This window comes from Aquarana catesbeiana, linkage group LG03, assembly GCF_042186555.1.
Source record: "Aquarana catesbeiana isolate 2022-GZ linkage group LG03, ASM4218655v1, whole genome shotgun sequence".
Taxonomy (NCBI): domain Eukaryota; kingdom Metazoa; phylum Chordata; class Amphibia; order Anura; family Ranidae; genus Aquarana; species Aquarana catesbeiana.
Window position 1 is genome coordinate 568,341,792 of NC_133326.1, and position 26,499 is coordinate 568,368,290.

At 42.0% G+C, this 26,499-nt stretch overlaps 1 protein-coding gene across 1 annotated transcript in view; it reads left to right on the top strand.

Annotated features, from left to right (window-relative positions):
• Positions 1–21,516, top strand: part of DENND2A (DENN domain containing 2A) — a 199,274-nt gene extending 177,758 nt beyond the window's left edge. The window contains exons 15-20 of the mRNA XM_073621846.1: positions 1,936–2,113; positions 11,075–11,116; positions 11,521–11,635; positions 12,767–13,006; positions 14,220–14,306; positions 16,944–21,516. Coding sequence (XP_073477947.1) covers positions 1,936–2,113; positions 11,075–11,116; positions 11,521–11,635; positions 12,767–13,006; positions 14,220–14,306; positions 16,944–16,975 — 694 coding nt within the window. The 3' untranslated portion in view covers positions 16,976–21,516. The remainder of the gene's footprint in view (positions 1–1,935; positions 2,114–11,074; positions 11,117–11,520; positions 11,636–12,766; positions 13,007–14,219; positions 14,307–16,943) is intronic.
• Positions 21,517–26,499: the final 4,983 nt, after the last annotated feature.

Below are 26,499 nucleotides of genomic sequence, written 5' to 3' on the forward strand. Positions count from 1 at the left end.
CCCTGCTGCAGGCTCTAACCTTGTGACTTGCTATAAAGTTACAATGTTGCAGTCTAAACGTTGGGGAAAAGGAGACTGAGGAAATGCTTCCTCCTGCCTAAAGCAAACTGACAACATCTCAACCGAGCCACTGGACTGGAGATCAGTGATGGCTTTTTAACCTCTTGGCATCCGGAGGCCGTCATATGACGGCCTCAACTTTCGGGGCTTATATCTGAATGATGCCTGAGGCTACAGACATCATTCAGATACCAGCATTTTCAGCCGGCGATTCCGTACACCATAAGAATGATCATAGCGGCCGTTCCGCCGCTTGATTGTTCTTACGGGCGGCGAGAGGGGACGTCCCCCCCCCCTCCTGCCGCCCTCCGGTGCTTCTACCGACTCACCTCAGTGCGATCGGTGAGTCGGATAGCGAATCCGCCGGCGCCGGATGTTCACCATAGAGATTTCAGGCGGACCAGATGGTCGCCGGAGTCTCTATGATCGTTCGGAGGCCGGGCGCGATGTTATGACGTCACGCCCGGCCTCTGCATTCAAAAAAACGGCGCCGCTTCGGCTGGGAAGCGGTGATTTTTTTTTTTTTTTTTTTTATTTTAGGCTTCCCAGTCTAGAGGTGAGATGTGGGGTCTTATTGACCCCACATCTCACTGTAAAGAGGACTGATCGTGTCATATTCCTATTACAAAGGATGTTTACATTCCTTGTAATAGGAATAAAAGTGATCAAAAAAAAAAAAAATTTTAGAAAGTGTCAAAATAAAAATTAAGTAAAATTAACAATAAAAAAAAAAAAAAAAAAAAAAAAAAAAAAAATTTTTAAAGCGCCCCTGTCCCTGTGAGCTCGCACACAGAAGCGAACGCATACGTAAGTCCTGCCCACATATGAAAACGGTGTTCAAACTACACATGTGAGGTATCGCCGCGAACGTTAGAGCGAGAGCAATAATTTTGGCCCTAAACCTCCTCTGTAACTCAAAACATGTAACCAGTAAAAAATTTTAAAGCGTCGCCTATGGGGATTTTTAAGTACCAAAGTTTGGCTCCATTCCACGAGCGTGTGCAATTTTGAAGTGTGACATGTTGGGTATCTATTTACTCAGCGTAACTTCATCTTTCACACAATGCAAAAAAATTTGGCTAACTTTGCTGTTTTGTTTTTTTTAAAGCATGAAACAGTTTTTAAAAAAAAAAAAAATGCGTTTGAAAAATTGCTGCGCAAATACCCTGCAAGATAAAAAGTTGCAATGACTGCCATTGTATTCTCTAGGGTCTCTGCTAAAAAAACATATATAATGTTTGGGGGTTCTATGTAATTTTATAGCAAAGAAATTATGATTTTTGACATGTAGGAGCGAAGTGTCAGAAATGGCCTGGATGCGAAGTGGTTAATGATAAGATTGTGTTTTGTTTTTTTGTTTTTTTGTTTTTTTGTTTTTTTGTTTTTTTGTTTTTTTGTTTTTTTTTCTTTACTGTTGTGTATTGTGAGATTTCAGCTTTATTCATGCAGACTTGTAAAGTGAATGAAAGGTCCAATTTAACACATGCTCTTGATGCTAGGAGTATTCTTTGTTTTTGTGACCTGAATGATGTCCAAACACATCAGTCTTTGGGCCTTCTTATAAGCAAAGCTGAATGTAGCAGTTTTATTTCATGATAAAGCTGTGCTTTTGCAATGCTGCTTTGTCCAGTGGCCTTTTTAAGGTGACTGAATACCGGCTGGCAGTTTGAGAAAGGGGAAACGTTTCCTCCTGCCTGCAGCAGAATTATCTTCTCAGCCAAGGCAAAGTCACATATAAATTAATCTCCTGTGTATGGGTTTGTGTCTCATAATTCTAAGATTGTTTGTTTTTAATTAATAACAATCCATTAATTTTAACACATTGTGACTTTTGTTTTGAAACTTGTTGTTTTTTTTTTTTTTTTTTTTTTTTAGCATGTTGTCCAAATGCTGCCATGCCATGGTTGCATTAATATACCCTTTTGCCTGGCAACACACCTACATTCCTGTGCTTCCTCCATCAATGATTGACATCGTCTGTTCACCCACTCCATTCCTGATTGGTCTGCTATCCAGTTCTCTGCCTCGTCTGAAGGACCTGCCTGTGGAAGAGGTGAGCTTTAGTCACGTTCACCCTTTAGGGCAGACAAAACATAAACTATTAGTATGTTTGGTTGCATGTTGAGGATTCACATTCAGCATTTTCATCATACTGTCTCCATTTCTATAAAACAGCCATGTTTTGAAGAGGTCATACATTTGTCCGTGCAGAAACTTTACAAGTTCTGCATCTCAGCCTAAACTTTGTTCCTTTACCAGTTGCAACTAGTGCAGTCACAGTTGCGATTCTTTCCAGCCTAAGACCCCTTTCACACTGGGGCGGTTTGCAGGCGTTATTGCGCTAAAAATACCGCCTGCAAACCGACCCAAAACAGCCTCCGCTGTTTGTTCAGTGTGAAAGCCCGAGGGCTTTCACACTGAAGCGGTGCGCTGGGAGGAGAAGAAAAAATCTCCTGCAAGCCGCATCTTTGGAGTGGTGAAGGAGCGGTGTATTCACCGCTCCTGCCCATTGAAATCAATGGGACAGTGCGGCTATACCGCGGCAATACCGCGGCTATAGCCGCGCTATACGAGTGGTTTTAACCCTTTTTCGGCTGCCAGCGGGGGGTTAAAACCGCACCGCTAGCGGCCGAATACCGCGGTAAAACAGCGCTAAAAATATCGCTGTTTTACTGCCGACGCCCCCTACCGCCCCAGTGTGAAAGCAGCCTAAAAGATTAGATTCCCCTCCCCCCTACTTGTCTTTGAAGGTTCTAATTTATACAGGTCATGGCATTGGTAGTAGTTGGTCACATTCTGTAATGTTGAAGATGATTTATAGCTTTTCAAATGTTTCTAATTACTCATCAGTGTTTTTAAGATTGAGGGGGATGATTTACTAAAACTGGTGCATACAGAATCTGGTGCAACTGTGCATAGTAACCAATCGGCTTCTAGGTTTTATTTGCAAAGCTTTACCTTAAGGCCCCTTTAACACTGGGGCGGTAGGGGGCGTATTCGGCCGCTAGCAGTGCGGTTTTAACCCCCCGCTGGTGGCCGAAAAAGGGTTAAAACCCCTCGTATAGCGCGGCTATAGCCGCGGTATTACCGTGGTATAGCCGCGCTGTCCCATTGATTTCAATGGGCAGGAGCGGTTTAGGAGCGGTGAATACACCGCTCCTTCACCGCTCCAAAGATGCGGCTTGCAGGAGATTTTTTCTTCTCCTGCCAGCGCACCGCTTCAGTGTGAAAGCCCTTGGGCTTTCACACTGAACAAACAGCGGAGGCTGTTTAGGGGCGGTTTGCAGGCGCTATTTTTAGCACAATAATGCCTGCAAACCGCCCCAGTGTGAAAGGGGCCTAACTGAACAAACTGAAGTTAGAAGCTGATTGGTTACTATGCACAGTTGCACCAGATTCTGTGTGCACCAGTTTTAGTAAGTCTCCCCCAGAATCATACTCATGTATTTAGATATACACAAGTAGCACAGACACCCTAATCCAATCATATAGGAGTGAGACTTCCTTTTCGTAATGGTAATCCTGAAAGTTAATCCTTTTTACTCTGATAATCAGTGCCACCACTCACCAGATGTAAAGACCTCAAACGCTCAAGATCGAAAATTGCAAATATCTATATACACACACAGTGCCTTGAAAAATTGTTCATACCCCTTGAAATTTTCCAACTTTTTTTTTTGTCATTTTTACAACCAAAAACTTATGTATTTTATTGGGATTTTATGTGATAGACCAACACAAAGTGGCACATAATTGTGAAGTGGAAGGAAAATGATAAATGGTTTTCAAATTTTTTTTACGAATAAATATCTGAAAAGTGTGGTGTGCATTTGTATTCAGCCCCTTTTATTTTGATACCGCTAACTAAAATCTAGTGGAACAAATTGCCTTCAGAAGTCACCTAATAAGTAAAGATTCTGTGTGCCTGTGTGTAATTTAATCTCTGTATAAATACAGCTATTCTGTGAAGCCCTCAGAGGTTTGTTAGAGAACCTTCGTGAACAAACATAAAAGCCAATAAACACACCATACAGGTCGGTGATAAAGTTGTGGAGAAGTTTAAAGCAGAGTTGGGTTATAAAAAAAAAATCCCAAGCTTTGAACATCTCATGGAGCACTGTTCAATCCATCATCCGAAAATGGAAAGAGTATGGCGCAACTGCAAACCTACCAAGACATAGCTGTCAGCCTAAACTGACAGGCCAGGCAAGGAGAGCATTCATCAGAGAAGCAGCCAAGAAGCCCATGGTAACTCTGGAGGAGCTGCAGAAATTTACAGCTCAGGTGAGAGAATCTGTCCACAGGACAACTATTAGTCTTGTACTCCACAAATCTGGCCTTTATGGAAGAGTGGCAAGAAGAAAGCCATTGTTGAAAGTCATAATAAGTCTGCATTTTGTGAGAAGCCATGTGGGGGACACAGCAAACCTGTGGAAGAAGGTGCTCTGGTCAGATGAGACCAAAATTAAATTTTTTGGCCTAAAAGCAAAATGCTATGTGTGGTGGAAAACTAACAGTGCACATCACCCTGAACACACCATCCCCACCGTGAAACATGTTGTAGGGATGCTTTTCTTCAGCATGGACAGGGGAGCTGGTCAGAGTTGATGGGAAGATGGATGGTGCCAAATACAGGGCAATCTTAGAAGAAAACCTGTTGGTCTGTCAAAGACTTGAGACTGGGGTGGAGGTTCACCTTCCAGCAGGACAACAACCCTAAACATACAGCCAGAGCTACAATGGAATGGTTTTGATCCTAGCATATTCAGGTCTGGACTTTGACTGGACCATTCCAGCACATGAATTCAATTGCTAATCTGTGGCAAGACTTGAAAATTGCTGTTCACAGAAGCTCTTCGTCCAGTCTGACAGAGCTTGAGCTATTTTGCAAAGTAGAATGGGCAAAAATTTCACTCTAGATGTGCAAAGCTGGTAGAGACATCCCCAAAAAGACTTGCAGCTGTAATTGCAGTGAAAGGAGGTTCTACAAAGTAATGACTCAGAGGGGCTGAATACAAATAAACACCACACTTTTCACATATTTATTTGTGAAAATTTTTGAAAACCATTTATCATTTTTCTTCCACTTCACAATTATGTGCCACTTTGTGTTGGTCTATCACATAAAATCCCAATAAAATACATTTACGTTTTTGGTTGTATCATGACAAAATGTGCAAAATTTTGAAGGGGTATGAATACTTTTTTAAGGCACTGTATATTAAACAACCTAATTCACACCTCCCATCCTGCACTTGCCTTGACACATTCCATAGTGATTAAAACTGAAGTGGCTTGGAGAAGCTACAAAACCTCTTCACATTACAGAACATGTCAAGTTGAATGGGACTAAAGCCAGCCATAGATGGATCGAATCTCGGCCGGTTCAGCAGGGAGTGGCCAAGATCCGATCCATCTTTTGGCACGCTGGTTATATTGAAGTTGATCTATTGATTGACTTCAGTACAATCAGCCAGTTTGATTCTTTTTTTTTTTTTTTTTTTTTTCATGTGACTACTGCTGGTGGCTTTAGCAGCCGACATGGATCACTGTGTTCTGCCAGCGCTCCGAGGGATTCCAACAGTCAGTGTAGATGGGGGAATCAAGCAATTTTCTTTCCTTCCACCTATAGTAGAAGGAAAGAAAACTATGTAGTCTATGGCTTGCTTGACTGCTACTAGCTACCATTCTGTTATTGTCCTGGTAACATCTCAGAATTTTTGAATTATCTTTCAGATTCAGCCCTGGTGACAAGTCACAGGACAAATAGAAAAACACAGGCAATTAAAACCTGACAACCCTGTCTAAAATGTAAAAAAAAAAAAAAAGTGCACTTAAACCCAGGAACAAAAATGTAACATACAGCTTACCAGTCCTTAGATGTGATGGCTGCATTCGTTTTATTTTTTCAGGCTAAGATTACAGTACAGTGAGTGTGGTTTTCACCCTAGGACAAGGGTTTTATTGGCTGGACCACCAGCTGCAGATAAATAAGAAAAGTCTGGGGGAAAAAAATCTAATGCAGCCACCATATCTAAAGCCCCATACACACTATTAGATTTTCTGAAGATTTTTGTCTTCAGATTTACCAAAACCATGTAGTGCAAGGGCCTGCCTGATTGCATACAAATTGAAAGCCTCGTACACACTGTACAATTGTTGGCCAACCGAGCATCTGATTTTTGTCAAAAGGGCGTGTGCCGGGATCTTGTCTTGCATACCAACGGCACACAATTCTCGTGCCACAAACACGAATGTGGTGACGTACTGCAAGGAAGCTCTTGAGCGCCACCCTTTGGGCCCCTTCTGCTAATTTCGTGTTTGGTGAGCATCGATTCCGAGCATACATGTTTGTACTTTGTACTTTTGTGTGACGGATTTGTGTACTGACCATACAAAAATTTGACGTCAAACCGTTGTCCGCCTAAAATTTACTAACCTGTCATCCAACATTTGTTGGCGGTAAATTGGATAACAATTGTCAAAAGGAGCATACCAACTGTAAGATTTTAGGACAACAGTCTGTAAACAGACGATTCCCTGCCAACAATCGTACCGTGTGTACGAGGCTTTTAGGTTTGAACTCCTATTATATGGTTTTGGTAAATCTGAAGACAAAAATCTGCAGAAAATCTAAGTGTGTATGGGGTCTAAGACTAGATTTACACCTACAGGTGCGACTGAGCACGCACACGTTTTCATGTGTTGGGCAGCCCATTCATTTCAATGGGCTGCCCTACGTGCAAGAAACCTAGAAAAGAAGTCCCTGACCCTTTTCCAAAAACCTGCCGCACCAAGTGCATTGTGCTGCAGCACCATGCGTTTGGCATGTGTGAAGATGCAAGTGTTAGCAGATGCATGGAGGTGCCATTAGCATTTACTGGCACCGGCACGCATCTGCTAAAGGGCAGCATGTTTCTCTGTGTGTCAGGAAAGTGTGAACCTAGCCTTTTGGATTGGTAAGCTGCCATATATTAGATTTTTGTTTTGTGGGTTTAGATGCACATAAAAGCTCAATTTTTTTTTTTTTTTTAGTGCTTATATTTTGTCTTCCCTGTTTCCTTCCTCCCCACCTCATCAACATTCTAATGAAATGATTATCCTGCCCCTGCTCCCTCCTAAATTGCCCCAATGGCTCCCACTGCTGTGTCTCAGCCAATGAGGATAGAGAGAGAGCCAAGAGAGCCTTTGCTTTCGTGTAAATCACTGGATTAAGATTGGGCTCAGGCAGGGACGTTCCTACAGGGGTCGCAGGGGTCACAATTGTGACCCGTCCCTCTGTACATCTGGATAGGGGGAGCTGACTGTCCATTCATAACTGAGTCAAAGTAAACTTTACTATGCTTCAGTTTACGAATGGTCTGTAAGCTCTCAACAGAGCTATTCCTGTCCATTCATTCAGTGCAGTTGAGGCTGCACAGGAGCTAGAGGGCTGTGTCCTCAATCTCCTTTCTCTGTCTCAAAGGTGAAACATCAGAGATCTGTTTAGACCCCTGATATTTCACCAAAGCCCCCCCAAAAAATAATTTTAAAATATTATATTCATTATTTATTTATTTTTTTTTACAATTTAAAAAAAACTAAACTACTGACACTGGGTTCAGAGGGAAGGTCCCTGGCTGTTGGGGCTTCATGGTTTATTGCATCGGGGCCCTAAAGGTTCTAGTTATGCCACTGGGCTCCGGTAAGCATTTAGGTGGAGTGGGGTTTATTTTTTTTTTATTTTTTACCTTTAATGTATAGAATAGGGTAAAAAAAAACTGACTTTATAAAGCCTTTATGTAACACTGGAATCTAAAACGAGCACCTGGAGGATCACTTAAGTTCTGTGTAAGGATAACTAATTCAAATCTAAGCATGCATTCAGTCTTTTCATAGCAGTGGGGACAGTACAGACTGGTTCTTTCTACTCAAATATCACTTCTGACATAAAAAGTTCTGTTTTGCTTGATAAAAATTGATAAAGCTCCAATTTAGTGAGATCAGTGATGTGGGAAAGTACAGACTACAAAGGGGTCTTTAATAGACCTTTGCACAATGAATCTAATTCATTACAATAAATTAGTTTTATTGATTTAATACAGTGCCTTATTGTCGCCTGGAACAAAGTGCCAAAAACCTTGTATCTAAGCCAAATAGTTAAAAGCTGAACTCTATGCAGAGAAACAAGACACAAATGATTGCAGCTTTGTATTAATTAACACATCAATAAATGTATATTTAAAGGGTAGGAAAATAAATGGCAAACTAAAGAAAAAAATATTTTAATAATTGCAACACAAGTCATATTGTAATTGAATGTTATTAAAAATTACCTTTTCGATCTGCAGCTGCTGTATTTTTCTGAAAATGCAATATGGTTACCTGGAGGTGTTCTGTACATAGAATGTGTACAGAACACCCCCCCCCCCCCCCAAAAAAATATAATTTCCTGCTTGTGTGATTGGCTCTCTGATTTTCCCAGAATTCTGTACTAAGATACAAGTCAGATTTCAGGCACCCCTGCCTCACAAATGTCATTTTTGGTGAGATACTCCCAATAGGAAATCACGTCTAAAGGGATGCAGACCCTGCAGATTTCCTCATTAGTGTCCTGCAGGTGCACAGCTGATTGCTAATTATGAAACCACTCATTAGATTTATTTTCCCACATGGGCACAGAGAAGCACACAGGGATTCCTTCAGATTAAAAAAGGTAGGAATCTGCAACAAAGGTTGTTATAATCCCTGCAATGTACATAGATCACCAAGAGGGAAACGTTTTCTCCAAAAGTGGAGTTACACTTTAAAATACAAGCAGTGTAAGTACCTGAATGTTACCTGGTATCAGCCTCTTGCAGAGCTGAAATGTGAGAGGTAGAAGCACTACAAAGAGCCTATTGATTTGTACACTGACCAGAAGCATGCTGATAGGAGGAGAGAACACAGTGATGAGCTGTTAACTATGTTGCATCACTTTTAACTGTCCAGTCACAGGCTTGGGGGTAGGTGTAGGATGACCTAGGCTTGGAAATCATGGGTGCTTAGCCTGTCCCATCATGCCTCTGCGTTGGGGAGTCATGCTTATAACTGTCAGCTACTTGCAATGCCTTATGGGACTTAGTTCTGCAACAGCTGGAGGACCAAAGGTTAAGCACCCATGGAAGTGATGCTGGCCATCAAAAGGACACCTAGTGGTGATAAAAAGTACTGTTGGCGAAATCTGTTAGTTAAAGGTTTTAAATTGAATTAACTCTTTAGTGTCACTTTAATGCTACTGACAGACTGCATCACATACAGCATGTCATTTTTGTTTTTGTCCATTTGTTCCACTTTAAGTAGTTATAAGTTTGTTTCACTGTTAGGGTTTTATATTACCAGGGTAAGTATAACAAGGCAAATGCCATGTCACATTTTTAGATATAAATAACACTTCTCTAAAGCATTGTTGATCACAATTTGAATGAAACAAAGAGATATATTTTGTATCTGGACGCTCATCCATGGACATTGCTGACAGATGAGCACATTGTATCATGCTGATTCTGGCACTCGGTCAGTGGCCCAGTTTTCACAAGAGAGAAATAATTACCGTAATTAACTAATGGCTTCCGGAGGCAGAGAAGGGCCCTCGCATGCCAAAAACAACACCATTCTGTGTATGGCTGTAAATGATAAGCTGTTGGCCCCTGGAGAGGTTCAAAGGGAGGGGAAGAATCACTGGCAACAAATCATTTATGTTTTAATGTGTATGTTCAGACGAAAAGTTTTGGTTTTTGATTAAAGAGGAGTTGGCACCCTTGTCAGGTTTTTGCTGCTGTCCATGGCTCATTTGAGAGATTTCCTCTTTTCCAATCTTGCAGAGAATGTTTTACCAGACATGAGGTGAGGGGGAACTCTTAAACCGCAATACAGACAGAAAAAAATTGCTTTCCTATAGTAGCATAGGGAAAGGCTAGAACCTCGGTCAGGTCCCAATTTCTGCCGATTTTTTTTTTTTTTTTTTTGTTTTGTTTTTTTCTCCACTTCATGTCTATTGGAACGGTTGTCAACAGAACAGGAAGTGAGGGGAAATCTCTCTAATGGAGTCAAAGATGGCCATAAAAAAAATTGACAGGAGTTCTAATCCTTCCTCTGTCCAAAGCTAGAAAAAAATGTGTCTAGATGTACACTTTAGAGACCCTGTTATCAGACTGTTCCTTTCAACATTTATCCCATACGATTATATGCGCATTTCACATATTTTTTTGCCTTGTGTTTTTCCCGTAAAAGCCTCCCTTGTGTAGCCATCCAAAAGCCCTGAGACTGCTGCTGGGTGCAACCTGTTTGCACATAATGTCAGCAGCTACAGCAGACTCACAGCTGTCACCCAAGTGTATTCTCCTCCACTCCTTCCCTGACCGCTATATAAAGGTTATGAAGGAAGGTAAGGGGAGGAGCTGGGCCAGCACATACAGTAATTAGACACTCTCAGAAGAGAAGAGGGCTATGAGGTGCAAGGAGGGAGAGGGCTGTGCTGGGGAACTGACATTCCCTGGAGTTTTCCTTCTCTAGCAAGTTCAGAAGTATATTGCTAAATTGGTTATGGAAATAAAAAAAAAAAATGCTGCAAGTAAGCTTTTCAAATACTTGATTGCTTTTATGTTGGTGACAGGGTCTCTTTAAAGCTTCTGAGATTTTAGCGAATGTGTTTAGATCTGCTTTAAAGAGCTTCTCTTTCTGTAATGGGAGATATCCTTTAATCAGTGCAGTTTCGGTTTCCTGATGTCCCTGTTCAGCGGTTGCTCAGAGTGGGTGGAAAGCAGTGGCTGGGCAGTGATTGGACCGGCTCCAGAACGTTGAAAGGATTTGTCATTTATGGTCAGTGGTAGGGAAACCTCAAACCACAGCTGAGGATGTGTACACTGTAGAAATGGCTCAGACCCAGCTGCTGCGGACACTACATTGGGCAGGAAGGAGGGAAAATGCAAAAGAGGGGACTGGAAAGCCCCCCGAGAAACAGGAAATGAAAGGCCTTTGTTTTGTTTCTATACAGGTTCTCCTGGTGGACCTTGGTAATGATCGCTTCCTCAGCCAGGTGAGTGTGACGGTCAGTACTAAAAGAACCTTGAAGGTCGCCATCTGCTTCACCTTGATAATAGAAGACCACTCATGTCTTGTAGAGCTTGCAGGAAGCACCTCGTTTTCAGGCTGGGCAGGCTTTATAAATATCCCCCCCCCCAAAAAAAAAAAAAAAAAAAAAAAATAATATATAATTTTTATTATTTTATTCCATTTGCATATAGTTCTTAGACATCTAAGCCTACTTTTTCTGTTGAATGCACTGTGGCAACTAATGGTCCGCTCCCTCCTCTTCTTTACCATTCCCAAGATTTGGGAGTTTTTTTTTGTTTGCATCACCCTTCCTTTAGCAATGAAAATGTCTGCAGTTCAGTTACCCTTAGAACCCCAATCATGAATCTTTTCCTCTATATGTTCTAGATGGAGGATGAAGACTCCATCCTCCCCCGGAAACTGCAAGCGGCTCTGGAACAGATCTTGGAGCAGAGGAACGAGTTGGCTAGTGAAATAGACACTTCTGCTAATGGCCAACAAGGTAAATAGTAGAGTTTCTGTCTTAGTTTAAGAATAGAATTCTTTGTCCCTGCCTCCATCTGCAACTTCTTTTTTTAGCTTGGTCAATAAAAGTGCGAACCTAGGGCTTGATTTTATCATCTGGCTCAGGAAACCTTTTGACGTTCTACAAATACTATTGGAACTGAGACATTTGGTCCATTTATATGAGGTGGCCCCAAACTTGGGTCTTTGGAGTTCACCCACTATGTAGTTTACCCAATATTTTGAAGCTGTACTTTTTTCAAAATGGTTGTAAACCTCAGATATGAAATATGATCAAAGAATATCCCGCTATAGTGTGTACTTGTCTCTATCCAGAGCACTAAATGTAATTTTTGTCCACTGTCTCATTCCTCTGCTATAAGCATATGTCACTTCTGACAAATTTTCCTGACAGCAAGAGAAAAATGGTGATGGGAGGGACCTCCAGCTGATTGACAGCCACAGCTCTGTTCCTGTGTGGCGTGTTTCTTCCCTTCAATCAGCTCTCAGAACTCTCCCCACTGAGCTCTGCAGAATGTAACTTCAGATCTCCGCCCACTTTTTTCAGAACTCTCAGACAAGTTGTACATTCTGCACTGTGAATGGATATAGAGCAGAGAAGAGTGCAGATAAACAGGTTCAACTTATGTGGGAGGATTTGTTTCATCTCTGTATCATCTGAGGCCAGTCACTTTACTGGGTATATGTGAGGGTTTACAACCACTTTAATAGACGAAAACAAAATCCTTTTTTGATAAGCCTTCTGCAGGATTGGATTGGAAGGTCTTGGACCCACCAGATGAATTCACCAATAGAGTTCTAGTGAAGACTAAGTATTACATTTTTTTTGGCTAGTTAGAAGTCATAGGGCACTGTTCTGCATAAAATCCCGTCTGTATTCCAATGAGAGAGAATAGGCTCACCATTCATCCTTTAATGGGCCAGTCTAGGCTTGGCCTTCTAGTGGTCTCTGGTGGTGTTAGTGACTGAAATCTTTTGCAGGTTCCTCTAAGCCACAGAAGTCACGTTATTCATTTTTATGTAATTCAGCATCAGAAATATCAATATAATTTTTTTATTGGGGTGACAAAATCTATTTTTCCATAAATAATATACATTTATTCTCCAGATTCCAGCGCTCTCAATGACGTGGTATCTGAGGCCTTTGTTCGCTTCTTTGTGGAGATAGTTGGCCATTACTCTTTATTTATGGTTCCTGGGGAGCAGGAAGAGAGGACGCTCCTCCGCGATGCCTTTCGCAAATCCATCTCCTCCAAGAGTGTCCGCCGATTCCTGGAGGTCTTCATGGAGACTCAAACATTTGGAGGCTTTGCCCAAGAGAGAGAGATGAGGAAACAGGGAACCAAAGGTCAGTGAGTCCAATTTTCAGGTTATTTGCAGTGAGCCTGTCTGTTAGTCTGCTCTGACTTATTAAAGACAAGGCAATAGTTGCTTTAGGTGGCCTATGTTTTACCAGTTTTCTTTCATCTATACAGTGATTTAGCAATGATGTGGATTAAAATATATGTAAACGATCGCCCTGCAAAACAACCCATTCAGTTTAAAATAGAAATTAAATGCAAAACATTTGTGTATACTTATTTTTATTTTTTGTATCACAATGTCTGTTTTCGGCTGCATAAGGAGCCCAGAGAGCTAGGGAAGGAGAAACAGTAGCACACTGGTTTTCCCAGTGAATTGTTGTTGGTGGTGGTGGTGGTGGGGGGGGGGGGGGGTGTCAGCACCAGTCTGATAGTTGGAGAAGAGCAGGCTGAGTTCCTTGCTCAGCCAGAACACTGACCATACTGTGCTCTCATTCCTGGTGTGGTCAGTTTTTAGTAGGGGACTGGCAGGAACACCAGATTTTACAAACATGGGAAGTGTGTCTAAACCTCAAAGAAATATATAATCTTTTGCAGTTTACTGATCCTTAGATATGGTGGTTCCATTAGTGTTTTTTTTCACATTTATTTTTACCTTTTGATCCTGCCAGTAATATGCTTCCTGTTCTAAGGTGACATCACACATTCACTGTACTGTATCTATGGAGAAGCAGCATTGTCATCCTGGGACATACTACTCCCTTTCTTCTCAGCATTGTTACATAGGGGAAGGTGTTCTGTAGTTCACAGAAGATAGCAGATAATGTTGTTTGAGATGACCAGCTTCATGCACAGGAACTTGGGACACTGAATTTCTGGCAGGACCAACAGGTATATTTCTGTACTTGCTAAAAAAAAAAAAGTTCCTTACCTGAAAGCACACACAGCACTTCAACACTACAGCGTCCTATATAAAACCTTTTGTCAATTGGAGGAAAACAAGCTTTGTGTTTTGTTTTTTTTCCTTCTGTGTAACAATCTGTGCAAATTACTAAAACGGCAGAATGAATTCTTAAACAGAAGCATTGTCAGTGCTTTGTACCCAGCCTCCTTTCCTGTTGTCTTTTGTTGTTCTGATATGAAATCCCAACCCCTGAGAGCTTGCTGAGCAACCCCCGCAGATGCCGACACAGCTGTGAACGCAAAGGATTCTGGGTGTATAAGGAAGATGCTGAACTCACCCGCTATCTGTATTTACAGGTCTGTTTGAGGTCAGGGCGCAGGAATATCTGGAGACGCTGCCGGGAGGGGAGCAGAGCGGAGTCAACAAGTTTTTCAATAGGATAGGTGAGCTGGAAAAAGGGATAATGTCTGCCTGCTGAATGTCTCTCACTGTGTATACCCTTAGGCTTAATGTACACAGGACGTTTTACACCCTCTCCCGAACGATTTAACTTGACAGATGGTAATTGATGTTTAAAAACGTCCATTTTGTTGCCGCAGTTAACCGTGTTTGCGTTTTTTTTTTTTTTTTTTTTAAATGAAAACCGCTTGTAAACGAAACGTGGCTGTTACAAGCTTGTAAGACAAAGATGAGCTAGTATAAATCACATACTAGCTCATTATGAAATACCTTAGAATGAAGCCCTCCAGCGACACCTGCACACCACTGAGACAGCTGACCTCTTCCGCGGTGTTTCTTCCAGGTTCGCGGGCTCCGGCGCTGTGAGTGGCCGGAGCCAGGATGATGTCACTCCCGCGCACGGCACAGGGCTCTGAAAAAACGGCACAGGCGGCCGGCTGTTCCTTCCGAGCGCATGCGCCGGTAATTTCACTGGCTGTATGTACAATAAATATCTCCTAAACAGTGCAAGTTTAGGAGATATTTACACTACCTATAGGTAAGCCATATTATAAGCTTACCTATATGTAAAAAGCAGTAGTAGAGTTTACTACTTCTTTAAACCTACCATCTATATCAGCCCTCAAAAATTACACTCGCCTGCTCGCATTTTGCGAGTGAATTTTGAGGGCTGGTGAGGAAGGGCTGCCTGGAAGCAAGGGGGGTGAGCACTGCCGGCCGGCGGGTTGTATTGTAGTCCTTTTCCCAGCGCTCGCGGAGGGGAAGAGAGAGGAGAGAGCCGGCTGGATGATTCAGAGCACAAGGTACATCACTAGCGGCTTTCATTTCAATAGCAGAGTGTTCCCCGCACTCGCTGTCACACACAGCCCCGCCCCCTGTTCCCAGGGAATTTGATAGACCGATCACCCGTCCAACCCAGGACAAGTGATGTGTATCAAAGTTCCCTGGCTAGGGGGCGGGGCTGTACGGGACGCCAAGAGGCGGGAACACACAGCAATTGAAATCAAAACTGTTCCAGTAATGTCCCTCGGCGCTCTTATCATCCGGCCAGCAATGCTCTTCTTCTCCTCTGCTCCCCTGCACTGGTGGGCATGGATAAAGTTGCTGGATTTTGTATTAAACATTTAAGGGTAATTTCATGAGATAATTTATGAGGGTGTGTTTAGGGGCGGGGCAGAGTAGGGGTTGGGTGGGACAGCTGGTGGCAAGTAACCCTTGAGGCCTGGCTAGTAGCTCAGGACTTGAAATTTTGAGCCCTGATTTATGATTGCCTAGCATATTGTATCTTAGTATTTTTGTCATAAATATATTATAGCGTAATTTATTTTTGGTGGGTGGGCACTGGAAAAAGATCATACATTGCTAAGTATCTGAATCTCCACACTTAACTTGTTATACTATGTTAGCCTTTGCTTCTCGGGATATGTGTGTGTGCTGTTATTTAGTTGTATTCTCCCCCTGTCCGAGTAGAAAGGTCATCCCAAACAACACTTTTTTATTTCCCAGCACACTTGCCAGCCTGCAAAATAACCAAATTGGCCCTGTCTAACGGTTTACATTAAAAACAGGGTTTTATTTGCACACATTTGCAAATCTATGCGTAAGCCGCAGTGCCCACGTCAAGGGACCTCTTTATATACTGCGATCCTAGCTGTAAATTTCCAGAGCCTCTATAGTAAGGGCACGTATAAAAATGGATAGATTAAGGGCAGGTGTGCCTGGAGGGAGCCCACCCTCTCCTTAAAGAGGAAGTATGGGTTTTACTTTTGTTCCCTGCAAAGTAAAAGCATAATGGGCTAGTCTGCAGTCGCCTATGGAGATTTTTAAGTATCGTAGTTTGTCCCCATGCACAGTATCAAAGCATGACATGTTTGGTATCTATTTACTAGGCGTAACTTCTTTCACTTTATACAAAACAATTGGGATAACTTCACTGTTTTGTTTTTAATTCATAAAAGTGTCCTTTCCCAAAAAATTGTGTTTTGAAAGACAGCTGTGCAAATATCATGTGATGTAAAATATTGCAACGATCGCCATTATTTTTCTCTAAAAAATATAAATATAAATATATATATATATATATATATATATATATATATATATATATATATATATATATATATATATATATATATATATATATATATATATATATATATAAAAATTATAATTTGGGGGTTCTAAGTAATTTTCTAGCAAAAAATACGTATTTTAACTTGTAAGCAACAAATGTCAGAAAAGGGCTTAGGCATGAAAGGGTTAAGACAGTGGTCTCCAAACTTTGCTTGCCTTTATCCTTTATCTGGCCCTTAAGGCATAATTTCAGCCACTGACACCAACAATGGTGCATAATTCCTGCCACTTACACCTACAATGGGGCACTATTCCTTCCAGGACACCACTGATGGAGCATAATTCCTTTGACAACAAAAATGGGCCACTATTTCTCCCCCTAGATCTGGCATTGTTTACTCCCACTGGGCACAGACTGCTCTGCCTAAAATCTGAAGAACAGTAAACTGGCCCTTTCTTTAGAAATGTTGGAGACCCTTTCCCTAAGATCTCAGTCTAATTGCTTTTTGTATCTTGTGGAGTTATAATATTTTCCTCCTCCTTTCCAGGAAGTAAAATGTGGTTTCGTCACAAGAAATAAGAAACCGAGGATAGAAGACAGAGGACTTTAAGTTATTAACACGTTGTCTCCACTTAACCGGATTTCTTACTGTTGGGAGGCGCCAAGAAAAAGCAAGCAAGGGGGCAATCTCCTTGCCTTGAGAGTGGCCCTTCTCCTCGACCCTCCTCACAGAACCTGTTTGGGCTCCCTCTGCTGTTTCATGCACTGGACAGACCTGATAAGCTCACCATTCATACTGCATCAGTGGCCACTATCATCTTTTAGGGATTTTTTTTTCAAAACTTTTATTTATATTAGAATTAAAAACAATCTTTGCAAGAAGACAGACTGATTTTATGACTTGATTGGGAATATTCAACTTTCCATTAAATCAGTATCTGGGGTGCAACATATCTGGAGGAGATATTTGGATACAAAAGGAGAATAACGTGTTTTTAAAGCTGAAGACCATATTGGGAATTGGTCATTGGTGTAATGAGCTTCACTACTACTTAAAACATAGTAGTGCCACGTTTTAGCAGGCTGTTGCTTCCTGTTGACACAGGCAAGAGTGCTCTGAAGATCATCTTTAGGTGTCTTTCACAAGATAGAACAAATGTGTTACCATGCTGGAATTGGTCCTCTGATGTCCATCTCATCTATATCTAGTGGCAAACTCGCAGCAGCTGGAAGATGTTGAGAAGAATGGCACGGGTTCCGCTATAGTTCAGCTTCCACTGTGTGCAATATCACAATTTCCACTTTTATTGAGCCATATGAACTGAGCAGTTGATGGGAAGTGTAGAGAGGCAGTGAACAGGTCATGTGGCCTTTTTTCTTGCAGTGGTTCATCATGTGACCCATCAACTGTAATCAATCAGTCATGTGCCTGGGAGCTGTCCGTGTGTACCTGTAATAAATCATGTGACCACTCAAAGTTCTCTTGTGACCTCTCCATTGGCAGCAAGTCATATAAATGTGAAATTAGCCTGAAAGCACCCACTCCTTCTTTGGACTATCCCTTTGTGCTAACAATTAGACGCGTCTTCTTTTGATGTACTCTGCCGACCCAGTATATTGATAACAAATCAAATGCTTTTCTGCATTCCGTGGCGTGTAAATGTCTGTGGTACTGATTATGTCACAAGGCAGCGCACAGAATCATTGTGTGACTTGCTGATAACATTTGATCTGTTGTGATTTTAGTTGTATCTGAAAGGTAGCATTAATTTGATTCTGATTTGTCATTGGTAACATTTTTACCATGTGGGAATTGCTGAGATGCCAACTGATAATGCCTGTACACCCACCTGAAACCATTGTTTTGTGCTCTCCACATTTCAGGCTGATTAGCTGAAACATTTAGGGCCGGTTCACACCACAACACGGTGCAGGAAAGGCACGTTCTGTGTGCATTTACACCATGTGAACACTCTGCACTTGCGAGACGCATGTGGGTGCTAATTAATTGTTTATGGCACCCCAAATGCATCTTGCAAATGCAGCCCATTTGCGCCAAATCGCATAGTACCGCAATACCATGCAATTTGACTTGGTGCAATTAACAAAAGTAGTACTTGCACTACTTTTTGCATGTTCCAGTTTGTTTTGCAGACTATTCATTTGAATGGGCTGGCAAAACCAGAATGCATGGGAATGCACACATTCCAGTGTGAACCAGCCCTTCATGCATAACTTTGTATAAGACACTTTGAGGCTTAATTATCCAGTGCCATGGGTGCTGGCAGAAAACCATGTGATGAAGGGGATGTTGCCTAGTAAAACTAGGGGCTCTGCTGTCTGTGTTGATCTATATACAACACAGTTTACATTGCCCAGTGTGAATTGTGCCTACTGCCAGCTTCCTCTGACCTTTTTATATAGTAATTTTGGTAAAGGTGCAATCTATCACAAATCCGTTTTATGAATCTGCCTATATTTGTGATAAGGTGTTCCTTGATTAGTCGGCACCTCTTTGGACTCTGCACAGTAATCCTTTTGGACTTTTTCAACAGAAGTGCCAAGGGCAGTGTTTTTCAGTTTCCTGTATCAACCAATCACAAATCTGCTTTCATTTGTGCCCTTGCTACCTGAACACTAGGCAAAATGAATCTAGCTATATTTTTGTAAAGCAGAGACATTTTTAGCAAGTAGGCCTCATGCACACTTGAGCTGAAAACACTGCTTTTACCGGAGTTTGAACTTTTTTTTCTCTCTGCCTCTGAACGCCCCTCCATGTCCATGCACACTGTAGGCATTTACAGGAAAAAAAAAATCACTTATGCATTCAACAGAGGAACGTTTTAGCAGGAAAAAATACCTGACATGCCTAAATGCGTCTAAACGCACGTTAACGCTAGACTTTTTTAGCACTTGAGCATTTTTTTCATTTCAGTGGCGAGAATATATTTGTACTTTGGCCATTGAAATGAAAAAACACCCAAGCGATTGACACATCTAGCGGGCTTGAAAAAAATGCAGCATAGAAGTGTTATTGCAGCTGCTTTTCACCTGCCAGTAGAAAAGCATTTAGAAGAGCCCCAATGTTCACGAGGCCTTAGTGTAAGTACCTCTACACTGTCTTCATACTGGCTTCCTGTAATACCCTGCACAGCATGATTCATATGAGCCAGTAGTAAAACATTAGATTGGCAGCCTGCACACAGCAATAAAGCTTGATTGGCCCATGGTATTTAAAAGGTTATTGAATCAAAATTCAAGAAGGTTCTGTTCATTAAATTATCTTCCAGAAGAGGTCTGAATTTCATGTTTGTGGCATGGTGGGTGACCCCCATCACAGTGCCCCATATCGGGTGTCCACCTCAAGGTGCCCCCCTGCATCAGGTGTCACCTTCAGTGTTGTCCTACATCAGTTGGCCCCACCAAAACCCCCTTATATCAAATGCCTCTATCACCATACCCCCGTCGGTGTCCCTTTACATGAGATGTCCCCCCATCAGAGTGCCACCTTACATCAGGTGTCACCATCGCAGATGAATGATGCTGGCCATCATTTAATTTGGAAGGCTGAGGACATCAAGTGGCAGAAAAAGTACTGCAGAAGACAGCTGCTGGTTAAAGGTACTTTTGCAGCAAAAGCTGCTTTTTCTTATTTGAGGGGCTATTATTTTTTTTATTTTTTTTTTCTTCCCTTTAATTATGCTTCATCCCTATGAAGGCTGACCTCTTGTTGCTACCGTCTACTGCTAAACACTGATTTTTGCGTTGTATTGTAAAACATGTGTTTTGTTTCCATGGTATACAGAGGTTTTGGAGATACGAGAGAGCTGTGTTTCCTGAAGGAAATAAAAGCTGCTGGCCATGCTGTCGGTTATTGTAACCATATGAGTCCTAAAATGCCGATTTTTGTCTGATAAACAAGCCATGCTGTAACGTCTCCTATACATGATGGGGAGGGATAGTTCACGTGTCGGTTCCAGCCTACTGCAAGCAGTTCATCTCCGCCTGTCCTCTTCTTCGTCTGTTTGTAATGTGTACGTCTGCTTATAGGAAATACCAAAGATGGAAAAGGTCTGTTTTCAAGATTTAAAGTGTGGTGGTATGGGGGAGGGTTCAGCCAGATGCAAAAAGGGAGCCATCTCTGACTTTAAGGAAACTTCAAGAGAAGCACTTGGTACCCATTCATACTGCCCTTACCATGACTTTTTATAACACAGTTATTGGTTGGCGCAATTTCGGTACCAGTCATTCCGATTCGCACCCCAATTGTATTGAATTGCATTGCAGTGGAATATGCACAATACCCTGGGTTGCGATGTGCTGCCATAAAATGGGAGCATGTGTCACTTTTGGCAGTGCAATGCACATTGCAGCGCATGTACATCACAGAATGAATGGCACCATATAGCACCAACGTAATGTGTTTTTGGGTAGATGCTGGTGGATTGTGCATTACCTGCTGGGTAATTTTAATCCAGAGCTCTGGTTGAAGAATGTTTGTTTGCTCCTGGGTTTCCAGCTCCACCCAGCCTTTTGAGGCCATTTTGTTTTGTTTTTTTTTCTTGCTGATTTTGTATATGGAGAATTGTGCAACAGGAAGAGTGAGACTAAGTAATTGAATCTCACCAATTGATCCTTTGAGAGATTTCAGTCAGTACATCAGGTGCCACGTAAAACTGAAATGTAATTTTTGTATTTTTGGGGGTGGGCATGACCCTTTCTACATCACAGCACCAATGCACCCCTTTATAAGGAATATTGGTAGTTGATGCATGTAAATGGCAGAATACTGAAACCACTAGTGGAGAATCCTGTGATCAGTTAGACTAAGGTTGGGTCCCCAGCATCTCTCTAGCTCGCAAGAAACGGGCCCCAGCACATTCTCGCAGGGAGTGCTGGGACTTGTATTTCACCAGCAGCTGAATGTGAATCTGCTGGCTGCCTAGGCCCAAGCTAGATGGTATCCTTTGTGGGACTTACTGTGCACATGTGTTAAAGTATAATATAATTCTATATATAAATACCAATAAAATTGAGCCTGTGGTTTATATAAAGATTGTTTGTATGGTTCTTTTCAGATTTTACCTATTGTAGAAATAAATTTTATGTTAATTATTTGACTTATTGAGCATTGTCTTTTTGATTATGTAATTTTAAAGTGTGTGTAAACCCTAACAATGTACTTAACTTTTGGTCTGTTAACAAAACATTTTCAATTGTATATTTATCTTTTGGATAAGTGCAAAAATACCTGTTGCTCCTGAAAGAATTCCTGTGAGCTCTGTATGTGTTCAAGTCCTATTGGCTTTTAAATCCCAGCTATCACTTAAGACTACAGAACCGCTTCCATCTATATTATAGAGAAAAGGAGGGGGAGTGGATTTGTAGTCTTGTCCTAGAGCAGGGGGTGCCCAACCACTAGCCCGCCACCTCCTACTCTGGGATGGCGTGTCGGCAAACCCAGATCACAGGTTCCCGACCCGCCATTCCCCGAGCATCAGTTTGAAGAACAGAGCCAGTGCTAGTGGAAGCAGAGCCTGTATAGCGATGGCTCCTATCACAAGCAGAGTGATACCAAATGTACTCTGCCTGTGACAGGAGCGATACAGGAAGTATCGGCTCTGCTCTCTACTGCAGCTGCATACTTCCTCCAGTGCCGGCTCCTGTCACACTGATGCTCGGGGATGGTGGGTTGGGAACCAGCCAGCAGTACCTGCCAACAGTACCCACCAGTAGTACCCATCAGCAGTACAGCCAGCAGCAGCCACCAGCCATACCCACCTGGGGGACAGCAGCAGCCAGCAATACCTGTAGTAATCCTGAGGAAGAAGTGAAGATTGAGGTCAGTTGAGGTGCAGGTAAGCGGCAGCCTTAAGCCCCTTTCACACGATTGGTCTGATCGGGTCCGCCTGTCTGTTTTTCAGGTGGACTCAATCGGACCCTCCTTTCACCTCTATAGAGTGGCAGATGTAAACGGACTTGTGTCCATTTACACCCGCCTATCTTCAATCCGATCCACTTAAAAAAACAAGGGGATCTTTTCCCTTCTGTTTGGGCGGATTGGAGGGTCCATAGAGGGCTTGTGTCCATGTCTGCATATGCAGTGTGGACACAGACTTGTCATCTGCCTGCTCTGCTTATTCTGGTCCGTGGCCAGTTACCAAGTTGCTAAAGTGACCCTCGCTCCTCAAAAGGTTGGGCACCCCTGTCCTAGTGTGATGCTTCTCCTCCATAGATGCAGTACATTGAGTGACTGTTGTCACTTCTTGAACAGGGAATGTGTTACTAGCAGGATTACCATGTGAGAAAAAAGGGGGAAGCCTGAAATAACAGCTAGCATATTTATGGACTGTGGTAAGCTGCAATATATTACATTTTCTTCTTAAGTTTAGATAACGTTTTATATACAGTGAAGAGGAGTTGGAGGCCTATTTTTCATTGTCTTCTCTATTCCTATTGGGGAGATTTTGGCTCACTTCCTGTCAGGACAGGAAATAAATCTGACCCAGGCACAGACAAAAACATATATATTTAGTAGAGTGAGGAAGTGTTAGAATTTCTGTCAATTTTTTTTATTTGACAACTACACACCCCATTGCTTGTAATAAAGATGAGATGGGAATGAATTGGGGACATAACCATAATGCAAAAGAGTGGACCCTACCTAACACCCAGCACTAACCTTTCATACAACTTAATCCCACTGCTAACCCCCACACTAAGGCATCATGCAGTCCTTTTAACCTAATGCTACTTGAAGAGGAAGTAAACCCTGATGCGTTTACTTCCTCTTTGTCTCCCTGCAAAGGTAAAGCATATTGGGCTACTATGCATCGCATAGTAGCCCTTTATGTGTCACTTGCCTGACAAGGGAGCCTGCGATGTCACCGCTGTCCCTTCTCCTACGGAGCATCCATCTTCGTTCCGGGCATGCACGCTGGTGCCCTCACTAATGACATGATCGCCGTTAGAGACGGCACGCTCAGTGTGCCTGCGCGCCATTGTCTATCTTTTGGAAATATCTCCTAAACCATGTAGGTTTAGGAGATATTTCTTGTGTCTACAGGTAAGCCTTAAAGCGGGAGTCCGGCGACCAATCCTTTTTTTTTTTTTTTTTTTTTAAGGTCATTGAGACACTTTGCTAACCCCAAAATAATACTCAGTTTGGGTGTAATATTTCCTCCTCTGTATGTTTTGGTACTGAAGAATAACTTAAAAAATGTGATGCTGGCTGTTTCCATCTTGCTTGTGGGCATGTGAAGCCCACAAGCATTGATTTCCTGGATGTGGTGAATGCTGTTCATTCACAGCTTGTTCACGCGCATGATCATTGTTTCCGCACTGAATCTTGGGAAGCCTGACACTAAGCTCCCAGGAGACAGTGCGGCGCCGGGGAAAGGCAATAAACACGCCTACTCCCATGGGAGGAGAGACAGGAAGTGCCACAATAAAGTACAATATAAAGGTAATTACAGCGATAAAAAAAAATTTTCGTGTGGCATTTGAACATCTATGCAATTAACTGAAGGGGGTAAGATTAAGTTAAAAATTTGAGTGGAACCCTGCTTTAATCTAGGCTTACCTGTAGGTAAAAGTGGTCTGTAATGCCCTGTATATAGTGGTTATTCTTGCGCTATCATGTATATTACAGCGGAGCAAGTGGAAAAGCTGCCTGCACCGAATAGGGTACAACCAGACCCTAATTAACAGTAAAATGAAATAGTGGGGTGGTGCTGCGCTAATCCAGCAACAAACCGGAAATATATTAAGGTGACAGTGCTAGTGGGGTACGGCGCTATAACAGAACCCTAAGTGTAAATAGCGACTAGTACCAATGACAGAAAATAGATAATAAATAATAAAATAATATGTGACAGATAATATATAAAAAACAGTTGCCAATGTGTTAAAAGTGCAATCACAATAAACATAAATAGCACCAATGGATATCCTTGATAAAAAAAATAAAATGTGCAATACAAAAAATTTGCAAAATGCTGCAGGAAAACACCTTCCTGTATGAAGTGCAAAATATATGGTGTAAGTGAAAATACTCCTTCACAGAGTGAATCAGCTTCCTGACATGCACATATTGTAGTGAAGTGCTTGAATGAATATAAGGTAGTGCTCCTCTTCGTGTAAAAACCACACACTAATAAGTAATGGCCTCCTACCTTCAGGTAATGGGGTATCAGCATATGACCAGTGCTGGGAGTAGCAGCCTTTTCTTCTATACTCAAAATCCTAGTGCAGGAACTTAGTCCCTCAGAAAGTACAGGGGACACAAATAGAAAAAAGGAAGGTCCCAGATAGTGTAGTATTGTTAGGCTAAAACTTGGTTTTATTCACACAGTAGAAGGTACTCACATAACATAAGTCAAAAAATGGCTTATCTTCGACGAGCAGCGAGCTTGTAAGCCTCAGTCAGCATAGAGTGCCTGTCCTGTCCCTATGCGTGACGTGACTTCATCAGGGGATACATGGAGGCACAATAGATGTCTTTAAATATCTATCTCATAGTCAATATGGGTGGCCATTTTCTTGTAGTTCACTAGAAGATAAAATAGCGGCCATTTTCCTGAAGGTTCACAGGCGCGGCCATTTAATTGGTTATCAGCTATATAGCAGCACGGCCGTCAATGAAGCTATGAGTGGTGTCTCATATCGTCAGCTGCATGCTAACAGCCTATGAGCACGGCCAGGACGTTAGGGTAACACCAGCTGTCAGCAAAGGAGGAGAAAAAATAAATAGAAATGATGCCATTCTCTGCTGTGTTTAAAGTGAAGTGCAATCGGATTCTGTTGTTGGAAATTCCGATTGTGTGTGGGCTCCATCTGACTTTTTCCGTCGGAATTTCCGACAAACAAAGAGCAGGAAATAAAATTTTCCGACAACAAATTCCGATCGTGTGTACACAAATCCGACGCACAAAGTGCCACGCATGCTCAGAATAAATTAATAGACGAAAGCTATTGGCTACTGACCCGTTTATAGTCCCGATGTACGTGTTTTAAGTCACCACGTTCAGAACGATCGGATTTTCCGAGAACTTTGTGCGACCGTGTGTATGCAAGACAAGTTTGAGTCAACATCCGTCGGAAAAAATCCATGGATTTTGTTGTCGGAATGTCCGACCAATGTCCGGACGTGTGTACAGGGCATTAAGGGTTTACAACCACTTTAAGGCTTGATTCACACTTATGCATTTTTTTTTTTTTTTTTTTTTTTTTTTTTTTTTTTAATGATTTTTGCAGAAATTCAGGGAATTTCCCCCCTGGGCTGCTTTAACACAACACATGTGCCACACAGTGCATTAAACCACCATGACAGAATGGTTTAGTGCAGCGGTTCTCAACCTGGGGGTCGCGAATGCTGGCCGAGACGGACCCGAAGTTATTGTTTTATGTTGGAGTCTGTCCGTCTCGGCCAGGGAGATGTCACTTCCGGGAGAAGTGAAAATACATCCTGCATATCAGATATTTATATTTTGATTCATAACAGTTGCAAAATTACAGCAATTAAATGACCAATGAAAATAATTTTACAGTTAGGGGTCCCCACAACTTTGGAAATTTTATCAAGGGGTCACGGCACTAGAAAGGTTGAGAACCACCGGTTTAGTGTGAATGGGCTCGTAATGTTTCTTCTCTACTAGGTTGTCTATGTCAGATTCAGGCCTGAGAATTCCTCTCAGCAGCCTAAGCTCCTCCATTTTGTTTTGATTTCAGGGCTGTTGTGACACACAGGCCTGCATCAATAACAAGCAACCCTCAGGGGACGGGGAAATCAGGGATAGAAACACAACACTGTAGCCAAGGTGCCCGGATTGCATGTGTGAATATCATTTGTCCTTTCCTGTCAGAGGGTGTAATTAGGTCCTTCAAACACATCAAATGTTCCTTTTTTTTTTTTTTTTTTTTTCCATTTCCTTTCTATGCTATCATATTTTCTCACACACGCTTCCTATTATGTAACTGCTAGGAAAGGATTCCTGAGCTATTACCAAATATTATCGCAACATATATATATATATATATATATAGTATATTTCAAAATTTAAAACATATATATAGATTTCTATTTTACAACCAAAAAAAAAACC